At 34.4% G+C, this 21,155-nt stretch overlaps 1 protein-coding gene across 7 annotated transcripts in view; it reads right to left on the reverse strand.

The window, feature by feature from the left end:
- The window catches only part of JAK2 (Janus kinase 2), a 118,314-nt gene that overhangs the window by 20,033 nt on the left and 77,126 nt on the right, over positions 1-21,155 (reverse strand). For all 7 annotated transcript variants that reach the window (XM_024996127.2, XM_005209981.5, XM_003586385.6 and 4 more), the window contains 10 exons: positions 15,533-15,854; positions 14,560-14,679; positions 12,557-12,714; positions 9,665-9,776; positions 7,630-7,816; positions 6,838-6,965; positions 3,609-3,743; positions 2,399-2,486; positions 1,379-1,506; positions 311-449 (listed from right to left, as the gene is read on the reverse strand). In XM_024996127.2, coding sequence (XP_024851895.1) covers positions 311-449; positions 1,379-1,506; positions 2,399-2,486; positions 3,609-3,743; positions 6,838-6,965; positions 7,630-7,816; positions 9,665-9,776; positions 12,557-12,714; positions 14,560-14,679; positions 15,533-15,854 — 1,517 coding nt within the window. The remainder of the gene's footprint in view (positions 1-310; positions 450-1,378; positions 1,507-2,398; positions 2,487-3,608; positions 3,744-6,837; positions 6,966-7,629; positions 7,817-9,664; positions 9,777-12,556; positions 12,715-14,559; positions 14,680-15,532; positions 15,855-21,155) is intronic.

A 21,155-nucleotide genomic window follows, 5' to 3' on the forward strand; every position in this document is an offset into this window, starting at 1 on the left:
TTTACTTGTGATTCAAAGACTGATATTAAAAAATTCCACAATAAAATTGGATAAAACCTGACATTTCATACTTAATTAGGGATTAAAACTGCTTCAAAAAATCACTTTACAGTTCACGGAAACGTAAGAAAGGACAAATAGACAAGAGTCTAAGATGTAACTATAATTTAGGTTGCTGAAAATGGTAACTAAATTTATTAAGCAAGAATATGTCAATAAAATAGTGTTTGAGAAAAATTAACAGCATGATTTTTATACCTCTTTCCAAGCAAAGGTTAATAAAGTTAAATTTGATTCCTGTTGAACTTACTGTCTTTTGGCAAAACTGTAATACTAATGCCAGGATCACTAAGTTTGATGAAAGGAGGATTTCCTGTCTTCCTGTCTTCTTCTCTGATAAGAAGAATATTTTTGGCGCACACATTCCCATGAATAAGGGTTTTTTCTTCCTATTAAAATTAATTGCATAAACATTCAAATATTAACCCACAAATATTTGAGCACTTAGTATGTCCAGGGCCCGTAAGTGGATTTAAAAAACAAAAATTAAGTAAACATTAATTTGGAGGTACACTTTGAGAAAATAAAAGGAAATGTTATAGCAGCACTGTGCTTCCTATTTTACATTTTAAACAAAACAATAATCTATACCCATGATGAAACAAATACTTACTTTTATAATTTTATAGGCTATCTTATTTAATTATTAATTTATTTTTTGCCACACTCGGCGGCATATGGGATCTTAGCATCCTGACCAAAGATTGGACCTGTACCCCCTGCTTGGAAATGCTAAGTCTTAACCACTGGACTGCCAGGGAAGTCTCCGAAAAATTAATATTTTTTAAAATTACTTTATGCCAGTTCACTTTATGAATCTTGAGATTTTAAACTGTATGTATTTGTAGATAGCAGCTGACACAAGAAATATTGTTTCTGTTCAGAAGGTGCACTCTGAAGAATCTGATCACTGGATGGCCCTCCAGTATTTTGCTTTTCTGACAATATTACTTTCTCAGTGGACATAATTTCCAATTACCTACAAATATCGTAACAAGAGACTTTCTACAGGATTTTTATGTTGTCCATAGCTCTTCTTTTTTTTTTTGATAATTTTTCATTCAATTCTTTAAAGCCAAGGTACACAAACTACAGATTATCCTTCAGCAGTTCTAAGAGACTGATGGAATGACAATACTACTTGTTTCAAAATTTATTTCACATAAATATACACCTAAAATAATCCCTTTCCCCAACTGACACAGATTATTTTAAATAACTCAGCATCTATAGACTTATTTCTTGTTCCCAGGTCAAGATCCTTTCACACAGCTTCATAATGTAAAATAGTAAGTTGACAAAAGAATATACTACTTACTAGAAAATGCATGGCCCATGCCAACTGTTTAGCCACTTCAAGTTTCCATAATATATTTATAGAATTTTTATTCTTTTTCAGATACGTATCTAGTGATCCAAATTTTACAAATTCCTGAACCAGAATATCTGCATTAAAATATAATAATAATAAGGCTAAAATATAATACAATGAAAATATATATAATTTTAAACTTTTATAAATATATTTATAGTTATATGTGAGTATTATAGGTAAAGAAATTAAATTACATGAAATTCAATAATTTAAAGAAAGCATAACAGGTATATACTACTGCATTTTGGAGTTTTAGTTTATTCACAACAGTAAGAGGCAGAAGTCTAAATAATTATATACAAACACAATATCATATATAGAATGAATCTCAAATTATGACTCTGCTTCAACTAATATTAAAATTAGTTTTCATATGTATATAACAATTTTTGGTGACAAAAGTCGCCTTTGGATCTTGCTGGGTGACTAAAACAAATGTTATGAAAGTTTTGCTGCCCATGGTTAATTTGGAGAATAATCCATACATCAATAATAAAGAATTTACTGCAGAGAAATTTACATTAGTATTAAAAAAAAAAAGATCTCGGAGTTTCAATGAGCCACTGACTGTCCTATGTCCCATTACTATGGACTACAAAATTTTTTAAATTGTCAATTATGAAATACCATCAATTATATCACATTCAGATACTTTTAATGTGAAAAAAATGCATCACAGAGTCAATGAAATAAGTATAAAACCAAAAGAACTGGGATTATATGCTCTAAAACACTGTTTTCAAACTTTGTAAGGAAGTATATTCTCCTTTTCCCCTAAATGAAAAAGTATGGGAAATATTAATAAATAAAAAAAAGAAATACAGTGTTTTGTGTTTCAACAATATTTGTTATAGTTATACTGATAGCCAACTATGATCCTAAAATTAAATTTTCTATATAAATAAAAATGGATGTTTTGAAAGACATAACATTAACAGAAAGGAAGCTGGTGGTTTTACTTACTCTCCTCTCCACAGACACATACTCCATAATTTAAAATCAGATGTTTGTGAGAAAGCTGGCTCATCATGCTTGCTGCTTCAAAGAAAGACTAAGGAAAAGAAAAAAAAATTAAAAGTTGCAAAAGAATTACCTTTCATGTCTATAAGCATTCACAGTTCAGAAAGATACTCTCATTTTTCATTAGAAAAATGAACTTCTATTCTCAGCAGGACTATATACAAGACTACAATGTGCTTTGGTCCCTTTAGATTTGCAACTTCCATCAACCTTGATGTTAGAGTTCATTTCCAAGAAACCCCTGATTTAAGCTTAGTTTAAGGAAAGAGCAATGAGAAAGACCAATCGTGATACAGGGCAATGTGAATGATGCAAAATAAACAGTCTTAGACCCACAGCAGCCAGAGTGGAGAACAGAGATATATACAGCTGCATACACCAGAGACAGTGATGTGCAACTGCAGTAAACATGGATGGGAGCTTCAATTAACACTTCCTAAAGAATTAAGAATGATGACTTGGCAGATAAAACAGTCTAACACCTATGTCAGGAGACTGGCAGATAATATCACTCTAACTCAACTAAACTTTGCCTAGAACTTCGGGGTATGGTTGTTGACGATCACAATCACCAACACTGTGGAGTTCTGGATTATAACAACTCTTTGGCTTGTATGTTTCACATTATCTTTTACTAACTTCTTTTAAGACATTTTAAGTTCATAAATGTATGTTACATCACGTTTGGTGATGTATTACTGTGCTAAAGACTCTGGCAACTGGCAGCAGGATTTCTGCTGGCTAGCATCTTCAGATGATGCCCAGAGGTATCCATCCACATTTCACCTACACAGTGTTCCTCAGTACACTGCCCTTCAAACTTTTTTAAAAAGTAGATTAAATTACAGAGGAAACCTGTGGAACCCAGGAAGCTCTGGGGAGCTAACTTTAAAACCAACTGCCTTAGTATTATATATGCAAAGATGTAATCAAACACTTAACACCACACTTAAAAATTAGTTTGGAAATTAGTTACAATGAAAAAATTCTGTTAGTTTTTAGCCCCAACAGAATGCATCCTCAGAAAGGTCTTTGATAAATATACTTTTAAAAATTATAATTTGAAAAGCCACATGAATCAATGTGTTTTGTGTGTATGAGAGCATATTTTAACTATCATAAACTACATGAATTATATAAAGAATATACAAACCTCTGAATAGTTTCTATGTGCTTTATCCAGAACTTTTAAAAGAACTTCTGTTTCATGCAGCTGACCATAGTCTCCTATTTCTCTTCTTATACCTTTAAAAATTTTTGTAAAAGTTCCTTGGCCAAGGCTTTCATTCTTTAACCAAAAAAAAAAAGAGGAAAGCATGAATAAGAATGGAGGAAGATGTGGGAATTAGGAAATATGTCCAATGACAAGAGTTATGGTATGGGGAGGGAGGAGGGAGGAGGGTTCAGGATGGGGAGCACATGTATACCTGTGATGGATTCATTCTGATATTTGGCAAAACTAATACAATTATGTAAAGCTTAAAAATAAAATTAAAATTACAAAAAAAAAAAAAATTCATGAGCAAATATTTCCTTTACAAACCAAATCTGGATTTGAGACTCCATATTAATTATATTCTGCTTTCTTCATAGTAATAAAACACAGAAAACAAAGATTAAAGAACAAAGTGTAATTTGATTTCACCCTGTTCTTAAATGCCCTAAATTAGGTATAATTATCAATTTTAACACTTTTTATAATGTCAGTGTTACCTACATTTATTTGCATGTGAGTCTCTTTCCTTGCTTGCCTTTCCTGATAGTGCAGAATGTCTGACCTGTTCTTTATTACTACTTACTATTTGTGTGACCTTGTACAGGCCATTTAATCTTTCTATACTGCAGAAAGAATAGAAAGAAAGAATATCTTGGTATCCTCATCTGAAGAATGGGGATAATGATTATTTTTCCAAAGAACTCTCATGAACAATAAATGAAAAAATACACAATAGCACTTAGTGCAGTCCACAACAGAGTAAATGCTGAATTAAGTGTTAGCTATTACTACTATTACTAGTGCTTCCTATATACCCTTACAGAATAATTGAAAGCCTGCAATCTGAAGCAGGGCTGCCTGCACTCTATTATTATTAGTTTTGCAATGTTAGTCAGGTTACCTAGCAACTCCCTGCTTCTTGTTACTCACATAAGATTCATATCTTTGTAATTCTGAATAATTCTATCTATTGTTTCCTTAAGGAATTCATATATCAGTTTGGTCTTTCTCATTCTACTTTTCATGTCCCTTAAGCTCTCTTTCATAATTTCCATTTCTCTCTCCCTATCTGCAGCATTTAAACGATTTTCAGATCTTTCAATTCAGTAGTTCTCTCTTCAACTATGAATAATCTGCCTTTTACTTTGTCCCTTTTTAAATGTCAATGAGTATATTTTCCACTTCTGTACTTTTTCCCCCAAATCTTTTTGGGCTATGTTGATACTATCTTGGGTTTTTCCCTTGTTTTCAACTCCTTTTTAATGTTTAAACATATAAATGTGTACTTTATAGCTTCTATCTGAAAAGTCTATGAAGCTCTTAGATATAATTTTGATGCCTGTTGGTCTGCTGATTCTTGCTTAATCCTGGATTACTACTTCTCCATATGTTTTTAAATTTTCAGCTTAAAGCTCATGTTTGGAGTCATTTTATCTGTGGGAATCTTAGGTGGCCTACATTAAGAGGATATCCTTCCAGAAAGATTTTATATTTGCTTTTGACGACCACCACAAGGTGTTACTAAAGGAGTACCACCTATTATTTTAATTTATTGGGTTCAGTTCAGTTCAGTAGCTCAGTTGGGTCCAACTCTTTGCGACTCCATGAACTGCAACATGCCAGGCTTCCCTGTCCATCACCAACTCCCGGAGTCCACCCAAACCCATGTCCATCGTGTCAGTGATGCCATCCAACCATCTCATCCTCTGTTGTCCCCTTCTCCTCCTGCCTTCAATCTTTCCCAGCATCAGGGTCTTTTCCAATGAGTCAGCTCTTCGCATCAGGTGGCCAAAGTATTGGAGTTTCAGCTTCAACATCAGTCTTTCCAATGAACACCCAGGACTGATCTCCTTTAGGATGGACTGGCTGGATCTCCTTGCAGGCCAAGGGACTCTTAAGAGTCTTCTCCCACGCCACAGTTCAAAAGCATCAATTCTTCTGTGCTCAGCTTTCTTCACAGTCCAACTCTCACATCCATACATGACCACTGGAAAAACCATAGCCTTGACTAGACGAACCTTTGTTGGCAAAGTAATGTCTCTGCTTTTGAATATGCTGTCTAGGTTGGTCATATGGAGAAGGCAATGGCACTCCACTCCAGTACTCTTGCCTAGAAAATCCCATGGACGGAGGAGCCTAGTAGGCTGCAGTCCATGGGGTCGCTAACAGTTGGGCACAACTGAGCGACTTCAGTTTCACTTTTAGCAGCAGCAGCAGGTTGGTCATAACTTTCCTTTCAAGGAGTAAGCATCTGTTAATTTCATGGCTGCAGTCACCATCTGCAGTGATTTTGGAGCCCAGAAAAATAAAGTCAGCCACTGTTTCCATTGTTTCACCATCTATTCGCCATGAAGTGATGGGACTGGATGCCATGATCTTAGTTTTCTGAATGTTGAGCTTTAAGCCAACTTTTTCACTCTCCTCTTTCACTTTCATCAAGAGGTTCTTTAGTTCTTCAATTTATTGGCTTAGGGTTTCTCAAACCATGCAGGTGGTATAAACTTTAATTCAAAAGTTTATAATTACAAATTCTCAGGATGAACTTTTTCCTAACTTAAGAGCACAACTAAAACAGACAACATTCTTTTTCTCTTTTTGCTAGTGGATAAATTTTTCACAATCCATATACTGTTTCACTGAGGATCCATTTACTTAAGAATCCTGGCTTTATTCACAGATAGCCTTACTTTTAACTCCTTGTCTTGTATAGAACTCAAGACTTGGCCCTTTTTTGGTACTGCTTTTATCTCTTAGTTCTCTTGATTAGTGAGAATAATCCTAATTTCCCAAAATGTCCTGTGGCCAAACATGAGCTCTTATGTGTTACTACTGTTTTCAGTACCTTCTTTGAATTTCCCTTACTTTCTTGAGAACCTGAGAATTAAGATACTTTTTCAGAAGACTTTTAATTTTTAATTTTTTAAAAATTTCTCAAAAGAGAATACAATTCCATTCTTAAAATAATTAACTCATTTGGTATCACACATTCACAGGAAATGAAAGTATCTGAACTGCTATAAAATTTTTATAACATAGGTTATAATAAAATAGTTCTAAATGTCATGTGAATGAATGCGGGGTAGAAAATGAAGAACATTTGTTTAAAAAGACAAAAACAGTTGTTTTAAAAAGACAGAAAGACAATAATCAGCATCCATTGACTTACAAATACCAAATCTTCATTTCTAATTTTGTGGAACACCATTTGGTTCACATTATTATGCCTTTGTAAAGTTGGTGAGGTTGGTACATCAGAAATACCATTGGTTCTGAAGACTAGAAGGTTTGATTTGTCTGTTTAAAAAAAGGATAGAATGAATGAAAAAAAAATACATAAAATCAAAACACAGAGAATATAAATTGCTCTAAAGGAATAAAATAAAATGTGTCCTATATAAAAGAAATGCTTAACAGCCTCTTTTTGTTCCTTTTTATTTTTCCATGGAAAACTATTTTAGGAGTTTTTTCATTGAAGTCTGATGTACTCTAACCAGTTATTATATGCAAAATTATAATCATTTTCTTAACTAGTACAATTTTTCAGGAATTTTAATATGCCTGTTATCGCAAGAGGTTTCTAATCTTACTATTTTCATTTTAAAAGATAATTGAAAAGAAATTAAGATTCTAAAAGGATCTAAAAGTATTTATTCAGAATAACATGAGAATTTGGTTGTGAGGTCTTTCGGTTCAATAAATAAGTAGCTTATTGATCCTATGAAATTATTATTTCTTAAAATAAATTTTAGCATTATACAATCTTAAGTCACTTATAGACAACCCAAACCAAACTGAACAATTCTATTAGAGGATGCTTGTACAACATATGAGGAAAAAATTCATTGTTTTTGGAGCTTTTTCTCTCCTGTTTTTTGTGAAATCAGTATACCAAAGATATCGCCCACCAAATACAACACCCAAGACCAGTATTTTAAAAATAACTAGAAAACTATTTTACCTTTTGGCTTTGGGGGACAGCATTTAGTAAACTGGAAAATTATACTGTCTGAGCGAACAGTTTCCATCTGGTAGCAATTCAGAAGATCTTTAAGATTACTGAAGTTCTTCTTAGTACCACTGAGGTTGTATTCTCCATTCTCATTTTTGGTAATCAAACAGTGCTTATATTCAATAACATTTTCTCGCTATGTAAGTTTAATTATAAAGAAAGGGGAGGAAAAATCACAATGGACATCATAGTGATTACTGTGACAAAAAGGATATCACAAAAACAACCAACAGAACACTTGAACCATGAATCCTAACGTAGTATCAGCATAAGGTGACCAAGGTGTTAGATGCCTCAAAAAGGCATCTAATTGCAACTGCCTAGTCTATAAATGTGGCTTATTGAAAGGCAAGGAAGAAAGCAATAATAATAAACAATAATAATAGCATCCTTAAGAACCTTCCACATTTACAAGACATAGTATAAAACGATTTTAGCACAATAGGCCTTCCATGAGTTGGCTTCTGCCTCCATCTCCAACCTTAACTCCTGCCACTCTCAACATATAATCCATGTTTTAGCTTATTGAGTGGCTTACAAAATTTAAAGCAAATGCCATGCCATTTTATGCCTTGAAAACTGTAAGTGCTATCTCTCTGTAGAATGTACATCCTTTCCTTTTGAGCAATGTCTTTAATTCTTAAAACTCAGTTTAATTTCACTTTTTCTGTGAGGTCCTCCCTAACAACACTTACTCCATTCCACAGGCAAAGGTGATGACCTGTTTCTCTGTGCCATTACAGTATTTGTATAATTATCTCTAATATGGCAATTCTGATAATATTCAGTTTTTCAATGTTTGTCTTATGTGCTGTACTTCTCATCCATCTATTTTTAAACATATTCAATCTGCCAAAAACATATTCAATCAACTTACAATCATTTTTTATAAAATCAACTCATCTCTGGTCAGTCTCAAGTCCTTCCTACTCTAAAGGACCTATTTTAATCATTGTAAACCTTCTCTTATTGTCTTATTTGCTTACACTGGATAATGTTGTATAATAAACAATGCTCAATTTAATATTTTTTGGTATACTTCATTTTTGTTTTACAAAAAGATAAATTTCTTAAGCAGGGTTATATCATATGCTCCCTAATATACAGCCCTCATATTACACTAGACTAATACAGTAAACATAAAAATATACACATTTTGATTTGATAATTGAATATAATAGACTGTGAATTAGGATAGACTATCAGTATTTTACAATGTTAAAGTCATGGAGCAACCTACTTTCTATATTTTCATGGACAATTAATCCACTTTACATATGTTAAATATGATTGTTTTTTATAAAAATTAAAATAATAACACAATTCTTATAGTCTCTACTTTTAAAAAGTATGATAAATTTTGGAAGCAGCTATAAAGTTTCTCAAGATTTATACCATGAAATTGCTTTATAAGTGATAGTATATCTTATATAATTTTGTACAATAAATAATTTTAGTTGAGATCCAAAATGGTCTGTATTAACAGTGAGATTTCATTACAGTATTACACTTAAAGTGTACATTGTAGATCATTATTCTTAATATTGGAAAAACCACCAGTTAAAAGTACAATGTCTTTTTCTTTGTTATTACCCTATTTTGCTCTAATTCTATAACCGTTACCAGTAAAATGAAAGTTTACTTCTAATTTGTTTTGTTCTACACGTTTTGGTAAAGGTTTCCATTTTTGTGACAAAAGAGACTTCAAAAGATGTGATGAAATCAGACATACTGGTAATACTCAAACAAAAAAATCCAGATAAAAAGATACTAAGATATTACAAATAATTTTTAACATTAAATCCTAGGAGTTATATTTTGTTTATTTATAAAGAATTCCTGAGGTAAATTAAGCTTACTTAATTGCTAGTTATCATATCCAGAACTATCATTTGGAGCATTAAAAAGGAAATACAGTAGATATTATCAAAGGGGAATTACATGCACTAAATAAACATATTACCATTAATTATGTCATACTAACCTCAACAGCAAAAGTCAGAAAATATTTATTAAAGTCCTTAGGACTGCATCGAAGTACATAGAGTCCAGTCTGATTACCTGTTTTCTTCAGTTTACTGATAGCAAAATCCATTCTAAAGGTAAAGAAATAATTTGAATGATAATGTAGTAAGAACCATGACATTACAACCAAAGTGTCATCTAAAAGATCAAAAGTCAAATCTAAAACTCTAAGAATTTTTATAAGTCTCCTCTACTTTATACTTTTACCAATAATCTTGCAAGGAAAAATACTTAAGTACCAAGCCATTCTGCAATAAGTTCACATTGATTCAAGGAGCAATTATATTGCTTTAAAAACATAAGGTATCATAAGACATACAAAATCATAAAGAACACAACTCATTCCTTTGACTTTTCTGCCTTCCAATTTCAAATTTAGTATTTTAAAAACCATACTCAAAACTTCATTTAACTATACAAACAGTGTATCATAAAACACTTGTCTCTTCCATCACAGCCATTACTAATATAAAAATTTATGAGTATATTTAATATTTAATATAATATCAAAGTCTAATAGAAGACCAATGGCAAGCAACAAAGACTACTAATTTTTTAAAATTTGCTATATGTTTAACTGAAGCTGTATATATTGAAAGAAATGTAATCTACATGAAAGCAAGAATTATCTCTGTTTTACTTATCACTGTATTTCTCATATATAAACCAGCACCTGATACATATCAGGTACTTAGTAAATGTTCTACAAATAAATGAAAAAATGGGTAATGAATGAATGAATGAATGGCAGGAGTTTTCAAAATACTGAATATGTAAATTACAGAATGTTCAAATAATGCAACTTTTTCATAGCAACCATACTTCTTTTTTGGCTGTATTGAGTAGCATGTGGGATCTTAGTTCCCTGATCAAGGATCAAACCCATGCCCCCTGCAGTGGAAGCACGGAGACAGAACCACTGGATCACCAGGGAATTCTCACAATCATACTTCTTAAACAGACATTAGGTATAGGTCAAATCAGTCTTGAATTTCAGTCAGGACCTGATTTCTCAAATATTTAAAGATAGGTTAAGGTAAAAAAGCTTCTTCAGTGGCTCAGACTGTGAAGAATCTGCCTGCAATGCAGAAGACCCGGGTTTGATCCCTGGGTTGGGAAGATCTCCTGGAGAAGGGAATGGCAATCCCTCCAGTATTCTTGCCTGGAGAATCCCATGGACAGAAGAGCCTGGAGGGACACAGTCCATGAGGTAGCAGAGTCAGACACAACTGAGCAACTAATACTTTCACTAAGGTAAAAAACATATGCTCAAAATCCCAGATTGTTTCTTCTGCTCAAATCCTTCAAACCTGCTGCTGCTGCTGCTGAGTCGCTTCAGTCGCGTCAGACTCTGTGAGACCCCATAGACGGCAGCCCACCAGGCTCCGCCGTCCCTGGGATTCTCCAGGCAAGAACACTGGAGTGGGTTGCCATTTCCTCCTCCAATGCATGAAAGTGAAAAGTGAAAGTGAAGTTGCTCAGTCGTGTCTGACTCATAGCGATCCCACGGACTGCAGCCTACCAGGCTCCTCGGTACATGGATTTTCCAGGCAAGAGTACTGGAATGGGGTGCCACTGGCCTTCTCCGCCTTCAAACCTGGTGCCAATCATAAAACACATTCTGGTTGAGAGATAACTTCTACTTGGGGTGAACAGATGTTCATGATAGCTGGTTTTATCTAGTGCTAAAGTAAGGTCTACAACTGTGTGGGTCAATATGTTGGCTAGTAGCCACATGAAGCTCTTCACAGTTGACCCTTGAACAGTGTGGGTTTGAACTGCAAGGGTCCACGTATATGCAGGTATTTTTCAGTAGTAAAGATTATACTACTGCTTGGTCTGTGGTTGTTTGAACTCAAGGATATCAAGGAACCACAGATATGGAGGACTGACTATAAGTTATATGTGGATTAACATACTGTGTTATTCAAGGGTCAACTGTAAAGCTATTAAAATTAAATTAAAAATTCAGTTCCTTGGTTGCAGTAGAAACATTCTAAATATTAAATAGCCACATGTGGCTAGTAGCAATTACTAAAGAGCACAGATATAGAACATTTCATTTCCATCACATACTGCACAGCACTAGTCTAGAAAGATGGACATCAGATACAGTTTGTGTTCAAAGCTTTCAGTAGAAGGTGTTGGATTATTCAAAAATAAGGATGATTATCAAATTTTGCATTGTGGCTCCTCCACATTATTTCCAAATTAATGAAACATAAATAGGACGGTTTTAAAAAATTAATACCGAAGAATTAATTAAACACAAGGAGATCCAACCAGTCCATTCTAAAGAAGATCAGTCCTGGGTGTTCATTGGAAGGACTGATGCTAAAGCTGAAACTCCAATACTTTGGCCACCTCATGCGAAGAGTTGACTCATTGGAAAAGACTCTGATGCTGGGAGGGATTGGGGGCAGGAGGAAAAGGGGAACACAGAGGATGAGATGGCTGGATGGCATCGCCGACTCGCTGGACATGAGTTTGAGTGAACTCAGGGAGTTGGTGACGGACAGGGAGGCCTGGTGTGCTGCAATTCATGGGGTCGCAAAGAGTCAGACACAACTGAGTGACTGAACTTAACTGAGAGTACTAAATATCAAACTTATACAACGAGTTAGTACTATAGACTGGAATATAGATGGTAGATTATAATCTAAATAATTCTTATTGTTATATAATCTGATTGGAAATAGAATTTTGTTAAAAGAAAAATAATTTCAGTCCGATCAAGATAATATTTCTTTTCCTGAACTTCCTAAACCTAGGTTTATCATTCTGTTGTGTAAAATATTCTTTATAAATACCTTGTTATTACTTTTTTACTTTAAAAGTCAGTATTACTCACGAAATTGGGCCATGACAGTTGCTTTGTATATTTTCAAGCACCATTGGAGGTGCTACTTCTTTACAAAGATAATGATGTGCATCTGCAGTTAATCTATAATATCCATCAATTAATGACACAAAAGACAAAGCTTCTCTTAATGACTTAAGCTCAATTTCCTTGGAGGAGAAAAGAAAAAGAAGAAATTTATTTTCACTGCATGTTATCAGGTAATTCTTCTAAATTACTTTTCTTTGCGATTGCTCAAATGTCTTTTATGGCTCCAAGTTATACACTTTGAATTACAAATTCTTGTGTCTGATATTTGAGACCCTCTCAAATATGGGTTTACCATGCTTTTCCAGTTACAGTCCACTCTATACCCATAATTATATTGTATTTCCCAATACACCCATTAGACAAATATTCCAGTCATCTCAATTAGAAACCTATCTATATCTAGTCTGATACAAAAGTTGGTATGAATTAGAAATACTAAAAGAAATTGAAGGAACAATCAACTTGCAGAAAAACAAAAAGTTGTACATATAAGAATGAAAATGTGATCATGGTATAATGCCTGGTTCAGCAAAGAACAATATTAGTCACAATGAGAATAGAGAATATGTACTTATGTCAAAAATTATAAGGAGAGAACTGTGTGAGGTATTTGAACTATAAAAAATATTTAGTTAACACAGGTTATAAAAATGATTCCTATAAAAGATACCATAAACAATGACATGAAGAATTGCAAACCTGTGCAACAAAGGATTAATACCTAAGAACAGGAAAGCATGCTGATCAAAGTGAATTACAAGTTTTAGAATTTTGGTCATATAACCCTAAAATGGCCAGAGAGATAAGACAGAGAGATATTTAAATTACAAAATAAATATGACATTTAAGCCAAAAGTACAAGAAATATCTGAGTTAAAAAGAAAACAACAGAGCCAGAAAAATAAGTAGTTTAAGAGCACAGTACAAAGGAATTCATTTCTTCCTTTCAATTAAAATAAGTAGGATGTCTGAAGCTGTTTTATCTTATTATTATTATTAGCCCAGGCTCGGCAGCATGTGGGCTCTTAGTTCCCAGACCAGAGATCAAACCCATGGCCCTGAAGTGGAAGCACACAGTCCAATCCACTGGACAACCGGGGAACTCCCTCTGAAGCTACTTTAAACAGAAAAAAGTTTAATCTTTTATAATCAAACATGCCTCACAGTTCAAATAGGGATTACCTGGGATTGGTTCACAATTTGTTATATAAATAGGCAATATGATAGAATTACGCACACCTCTACTGGTAAAAAAGATTATACAGTTATCCCTCCATTCCTTTATATCTGCATGGTATTGGCTCAAGGATCTGTCTCCCCTCCACAGATACCAAAATCCATGAATCCACAAGTTCCTTATATAAAATGATGCAGTATCTGCATATAAAGTATGTATATCCTCTCATATCCTTTAAATCGTCTCTATAATACCTCATATAATGTAAATGAGATGTGAATGGTTATAAATACAATATAAATGCTATGCAAATAGTTGTCTGCACATGGTAAATTCAAGTTTTCTTTTTAGAACTTTCTGGAATTTTTTCTCTGAATATTTTCAATCTGCAGATAGTTGAATCTGTGGATATGGAACTCATGGATATAGAGGGTAGACTGTATAGACAGGAAGGAGCATTACAACAGGGAACGAGCAAAACTGGGGTTGGGGTGGGAGAGGAGAGGGCAGGAAGTAACTGGTGCTTTGCTAATTATGAAAATGACTGAAAAATACATTAATATACAAGACATTCTTTGGGGAAATGGTGTTGGTAGTGATACAAAGAACTAGATGTAATCAAAAAGCTTACTAAATTGATGTTTACAGCTCTAAATTGATGTTACAGCTCTATTTAAAATTATAATCAAAATCCCTACAAGAGAACATCTTAGGTATTAAGATTCTGAAATACTTATTTCTGACAACCATAAAGCATAACCATTATATAATGATAAAGCAAACTTACTAGACTTTTACCATCTTGCTTATGAATAGTTACAATTCTGCTTTCATTTGCGCCTTCTTGATTTGCTTGTTTAATACTGATATCAATAATATCAGGAAAATCACAATACAACTGTAAATCCTGTAATTAAGAGCAGTTGATATTAAAAATAGGTTGAATTTATGGAGCCATTTTAAAACAAAACTTATAATTTTTCATTCCAAATTCTTTTTAAAAGTATTGACAGCAATAGATAAGCATTAAATGAGATTCTCTCTCCCAGTAATAGCCCTAAGACTACACTGTATCTTGTTTTGAATTTAAAAATGAGAGGATTAAAGGGTGCCAGGAATCTAAAGTGTGCTATAGTACCCTTCAATCCAATCAACATTAGTAGAAACCATTACCAGAAAATTCAGTTTACCAAATAATTAAAATAAAAAAATAAATAAGTATCTGATAACATCCTAAGAAGAATATACGCATGAACAAACTTAAAACTTGTAAAGCAAACTTAAAGAAGTATTTAACAAGTATGCAATATCATAAAATCAATAAAAACTAATCTTTTTCTAACTGAATTTCATAATTGTGCTTCCAGTTATCAGTAACAGTAAAAGAAAAAAAAAGAAGCAAAACAACCTTAAAAATCACTTTTAGAATGTAAGCCTTTTTGAACCTATAAGAACACCATCTGTATTTTCAAAGTCTCCTGTAAATGTGTTATCATACTTCAGAATTTTAAAAAACAAAAATTAAAAGAGAACACCATTACTAACTATTTTGTCATAGAAAACAAACAATATGCCATTTAAGAACAATGAGAAAAGAACCATAGCTATGATCTTGCTGGTGTCACACTATTAAAAACTTTCACTTATATCAACGGAAGGAGAGTAGTGCAAGACCATGTTCCAAATGACTAAAAGTACTTTGCTTCTATTGCCATTCTACTTAAATTAACAAAGAACGAGAACGTATCATTGAAGATTACCTGTTCTGTCAGTGTCTCACTTTCTTTATGTTTCCCTCTTGACCACTGAATTCCACCGTTTCCAGTTATTATAATGGTTGCAAAAATCTCCTCACCTGAAGGACCTCTTCCAGGTTCTTTTACTTCAAATTGCTCTGTGTAGAAGGCAGACTGAAGAGTTTCCAGATTTATAAGATACTTAAGTTTCAAGTTTCTGGCAGTGGCTTTGCAATGGCTGAATTGCTCAATAAATCTGCGAAATCTGTACCTTATTCTCTTCCTTGTCAAAATATGATACTCTTGGATCTTTGCTCGAACACATTTTGGCAAAAATGTCTTGTAGCTAGAGATAATAAAGAATACACACAAGAGCAAAACAAGTTGAAACAAAATAAAATTAGAAGATACCACTCTTCTCCATAATAAGTAAATAGCACAATAGTCAAATGAAAAAGGTCACCATCCATATAGTACAAAACCTTAAGGTTTTATTTGATGATGTGAATGCCTTTACAAATTCTGAGTTGTCATAAAATTTTAGAGAAGGAGAAGTTAATTTTTTTCCCCTAAAGAAATGAAGACGGAGTCTAGTTAATATTGGAATCTCTAAAAATTTCTCTGATATCTTATATACACCATTTTGGCCTATCTTTCCTATAATACTATAAAATTTATCTGAATTCTGGAAATTGTTACATTTTGTTAGATATTACTGATACTCACTAGGCAAACATAGTTCTTTTGTGTGCATTATTCTCTCAGGTCAGCTTCGATATCTATTAATCCCTTTGCAATAAAAACAATTCTATTTGGAAATGTTCTGAATCTTTTGTACTTCCGTCTCTATGTAAAATATCCTAAGGAAGGAAGATAACTTACTTCCCTTCTGCTCAAGTGTCTGAAAAAGGAAGACTGTTTTATTTCTGAAGGCACAACTGGATCTCTATAACCATGTTAGATGCTATTCCCTTTGTCTGACAGCATTCTGTGCACTGCTCCATAATTAACCACTTATCACATTGTACTATGCGTACCTGAGTGCTGGAACTACCTAATGATGAGGGATTATTATATTTTAATGATTATTTTGTACTGTTATAGAGCCATCATTAAATTGTAAATTAAATAAAATTGCAAATAAATTATATTTAAATATAGACAATAAATACTCAAAAGGCATCACTTCCTAATTATTTTACATTATTTATTTATTTATACATTTTTACTACTATATGTGCTTTTGAGGTTATATCTGAGTGATGGAAAGAGTTTGCTACTCATCTCTTTTCAACTCTGCATTGGGTGATCTCAGATTGCTACTTTGAAATTGGCCACAGATACATGGTATTTAAACCATGCATATCAGCAAAAGTTACAAACAAATCAGATATTTTTTTCTCTAAGAACTGTTATTAAACATTTAGCAGCACACCACTGCTTTCTTTCCTTCCCTGCTCTACCCTAATCCCCTTATGGAGATATCAGTCTTGTGTTCAAGTAGCCAAAGCTGCTGGGAAGAGTCATTTGACAAGGTAGATGGGTTGCATTATAAATTCATAATCACAAATTTCAAATAGGCTTTTATCACTACTATCACTTTTATGACATTTCTCTTTTCAACTAATTTTCCCAAGTCCCACAACCATGTCAAATCTCTGATATTCTTAAAGTTCCTACTTCTCTTCTGTCTTACACCTCAGCTACATTTCTCTTTATTATCAAAAACGACTTTATCTTTTTCTTAGGGGAAAAAAAGGGAAAAAAAAAAAAAAGCTTCTCTAAGCAGAACTCCCTCAGTATCTTGCTGCTGCTGCTAAGTCGCTTCAGTTGTGTCTGACCCTATGTGACCCCATAGATGGCAGCCCACCAGGCTCCCCTGTCCCTGGGATTTTCCAGGCAAGAACACTGGAATGGGTTGCCATTTTCTTCTCCAATGCAGGAAAGTGAAAAGTGAAAGTGAAGTCGCTCAGTCATGTCCAACTCTTAGAGACCTCATGGACTGCAGCCTAGCAGGCTCCTCCGTCCATGGGATTTTCCAGGCAAGAGTACTGGAGTGGGGTGCCATTGCCTTCTCCAACAGTATCTTGCTAGTAAACCTTATATATGTGCACTCATTCTTTCTTCCTTCCCACCTATTACAATAAATAAGGTATAAATCTGTTAAAGTTATTTCTTTGATATATACTTACCTCTACCCTCTGGGGAATTTTACTCTATTTATTACTTATCTTCTAACCACAAATTTTAAAAACATTAATGTTTTTCCCATCTTAAATATAAAATCTCCTTATCCTTCATCTCTCTCCAGCCACAGCCTATCTGGCTTCTTTTTAAGAGTTCATATAGCCAATGTCATTTCCTCACCTTCCCTTTACTCCTTAACTCACTCCAGTCTGGCTTCTGTTCCATCATTATCTAGAAACCACTCTTGCTAAGATCAAGGAATGTTGCTGAAACCAAATTCCTTGTTCATTTTACTTGCCATTTTTCAGAAGCATCTAACAGTGTTAATCTCTCTCTCTTTGATACTTTCTTCCCTTAGCTTTCCTGATTTTCATCCCATTTCTTTGGCTACTTTGCCAGTCTTCTTACAGGCTCAATCCCCTTTAGCTGGTGATAATTGTTAGAATTCTTCAAGACTTAACTATGGGCCCTCTTCTTTTCTTATCTATACTTTCTTTCAGTCTAGATACAAATGACTCTGATATCTCTAGCTCTAGCCCAGACCTCTAAGCTTCAGACATAATCCTCCATAGTCAAGTCAATTTACCCATATAATGTGGATGTCTCAAAAAGTGCCTCAAACAACACAGCAAACCAAATTCATGAGTCCCCATAACGTCCTCCCCTAAAAGATTCTCCTAAAGCATTCCCTATCTGAGTACACTGCACTAAAGATCCTCTATTTCCACAATCCCCAGAAACTCGTGAATCATTCTTTACATAACCTCCCCACCAATCCCCATTATTCAATCTGTCACCATCTTCCCTTGATTTTCCCTTCTAAATATTTCTCTAATTTGCCCACTTTTCTTATTATTAACCCATTCAACTGCAACTCCTAGAGAAACTACTGCAATGATCTTACTTTCTAGGTGACCCACATTTCCATTTTCTCTTTCAGCCCTCTAATTAGTTTTCTACTCTGTTGTCATAGGAATCTTCTATGTATTAAATCCTTGCTTTAATATTCTTACATAGGGCTTCACTGGTGGCTCAGTGGTAAAGAATCCAGCTGCCAATGTAGGAGACATGGGTTTGATCCCTGGGTTGGCAAGATAACCTGGAGAAGGAAAGGGCAACCCACTCCAATATTCTTGCCTGGGAAATCTCATGGACAGAGGAGCCTGGCCAGCTGCAATCCACAAAGTTGCAAAGAGTTGGACACAACTTAGCAACTGAGCACACAGGCAACACTCTTACATAGTTTCCTAGTGTTCTTAACCTTATCAACATGCCTCTAGGTTCTATATGGTCCATCCCCTGCCTCATCACCTACTAACTCTTTGAGCTCTAACCATACTGACTCTCTTCATCCTCCCCACGTTTCTTTCTGCTGCAAAGCCTCTTACATGAGCCTCTACTCTCCATCACTTACCTCTCTCCACCCAATAAATTCTACTCATTTTTCAGATCTCAAAAGTCACATTCCCTTCCTTTTTAGGGCAATTATACATTTGTAAAAGACTCTTGATGAAGGTGAAAGAGGAGAGTGAAAAAGCTGGCTTAAAACTCAACATTCAAAAAACTAAGATCATGGCATCCAGTCCTATCACTTCATGGCAAATAGATGTGGAAACACTGGAAAACACTGACAGACTTTATTTTCTTGGGCTCCAAAATCACTGCAGATGGTGACTGCAGCCATGAAATTAAAAGATGTTTACTCCTTGAAAAAAAAGCTATGACAAACCTACACAGTGTATTAAAAAGAAGACACATTACTTTACTGACAAAGATCCGTATAGTCAAAGCTATAGTTTTTCTAGTAGTCATGTATGGATTGAGAGCTGGACCATAAAGAAGGTTGAGCGCTGAAGAACTGGTGCTTTTGAATTATGGTGTTGGAAAGGACTCTTGAGAGTCCCCTGGACTACAAGGAGATCAAACCAGTCTATCTTAAAGGAAATCAATCCTGAATATTCATTGGAGGGACTGATGCTGAGGCTGAAGCTCCAATACTTTGACCACCTGATGCAAAGAGCTGACTCACTGGAAAAGACCCTGATGCTAGCAAAGATTGAAGGCAGGAGGAAAAGGGGACAACGGAGGATGAGATGGTTGGATGGAATCACCGATTCAATGAACATGAATTTGAGCAAGCTCTAGGAGATGGTGAAGGACAGGGAAGCCTGGCATGTTGCAGTCCATGGGGTTGCAAAGAGTTGGACATGACTGAGCAACTGAACAAAATATATAAAATTTAACAAAAGTCTGGATAGAATATAGGAGAGCCTCAGTAAGTTTAGAAAAAAACTGAAAGGTTTAAAAATACAATCAGAATACAAATACTTCCTACTTTACCTTCTTCTATCAAAAACTTTAGCTAAAACCAAGAGCCTTACTAAATATGGATTACAATTTACATAAACACCAGTGCTACTTGATCTAAAAGGCTTTGAAAGCTTATGTGGAAATCAAAAGAGGAGTTTAAGATAACAAAATACAAAAATTTTTTCCACTTTAATTCCTAGAATAAAGGACAGACATACATCCTTTGCTATACTATAAGAATGCATAGTTTCTTGAATATAATGAATCTACTTTGGTGTCATCTGTGATGGGAACTAGCTAGATTTTGTTAGAAACACTACAATTTTTTCAAAAGTCACAAAGTTATTAACTCCTGAAGCATGAAAACATTATTCTTGATGCTTTTGTTATACTGAAACTTTAAGTGTTAGTCGCTCAGTCACGTCCAGCTCTTTGCGACCCCATAGACTGTAGCCTACCAGGCTCCTCTGTCTGTGGAATTCTCCAGGCAAGGATATTGGAGTGGGAAGCCATTCCCTTCTCCAGGGGATCTTTCTCATGATCTGGATTGAACCCAGGTCTCCTGCATTGCAGGCATGTTCTTTACTATGTGAGTCACAGGCTCTAAAAGCTTCTGAAGTTAAGTCTTGTCTTACATACTATTTTTGTACCATAACATGAAATCTGCATCTTATTACTACAATTGGAATAGACCACTGTAAACTCTAGTATCTGCTTAGCTGTGTAGGAGTCTAGTGATATGAGGCATATACCTCCGTTGCTATGTAAGTGGCCTTGGCCCTGGTCTAGTGTTCACAAATTAACCAGGGTCTCCTTTAAACACTTTTCATTCTCTAGCTCTCTTCCTTTTGCAGACCTAGGATTTCAAGGAGCAGATGAAGAATGAAACAGAAAATTCTTATCCATTTCTTTTACTTTCTGTATTCCAACACCAAAACCACAATGCCCAATCAGGATCTGGCATAACAATGGCTAAGTATCTAATACATACACACGCACAAGGAGATGCACAAACACACAGACACGGGTACACAGGTAGACACAAAGGCTTGTCCTCACAGACATAGATGCATCTAATACACAGGTACAGACACACAGAGATGTATTTTACATGTATTTTTTTAAGTCTGGGAAAGAATATGTATTATTT

Source organism: Bos taurus, chromosome 8, assembly GCF_002263795.3.
Source record: "Bos taurus isolate L1 Dominette 01449 registration number 42190680 breed Hereford chromosome 8, ARS-UCD2.0, whole genome shotgun sequence".
NCBI classification, from domain to species: Eukaryota; Metazoa; Chordata; class Mammalia; order Artiodactyla; family Bovidae; genus Bos; species Bos taurus.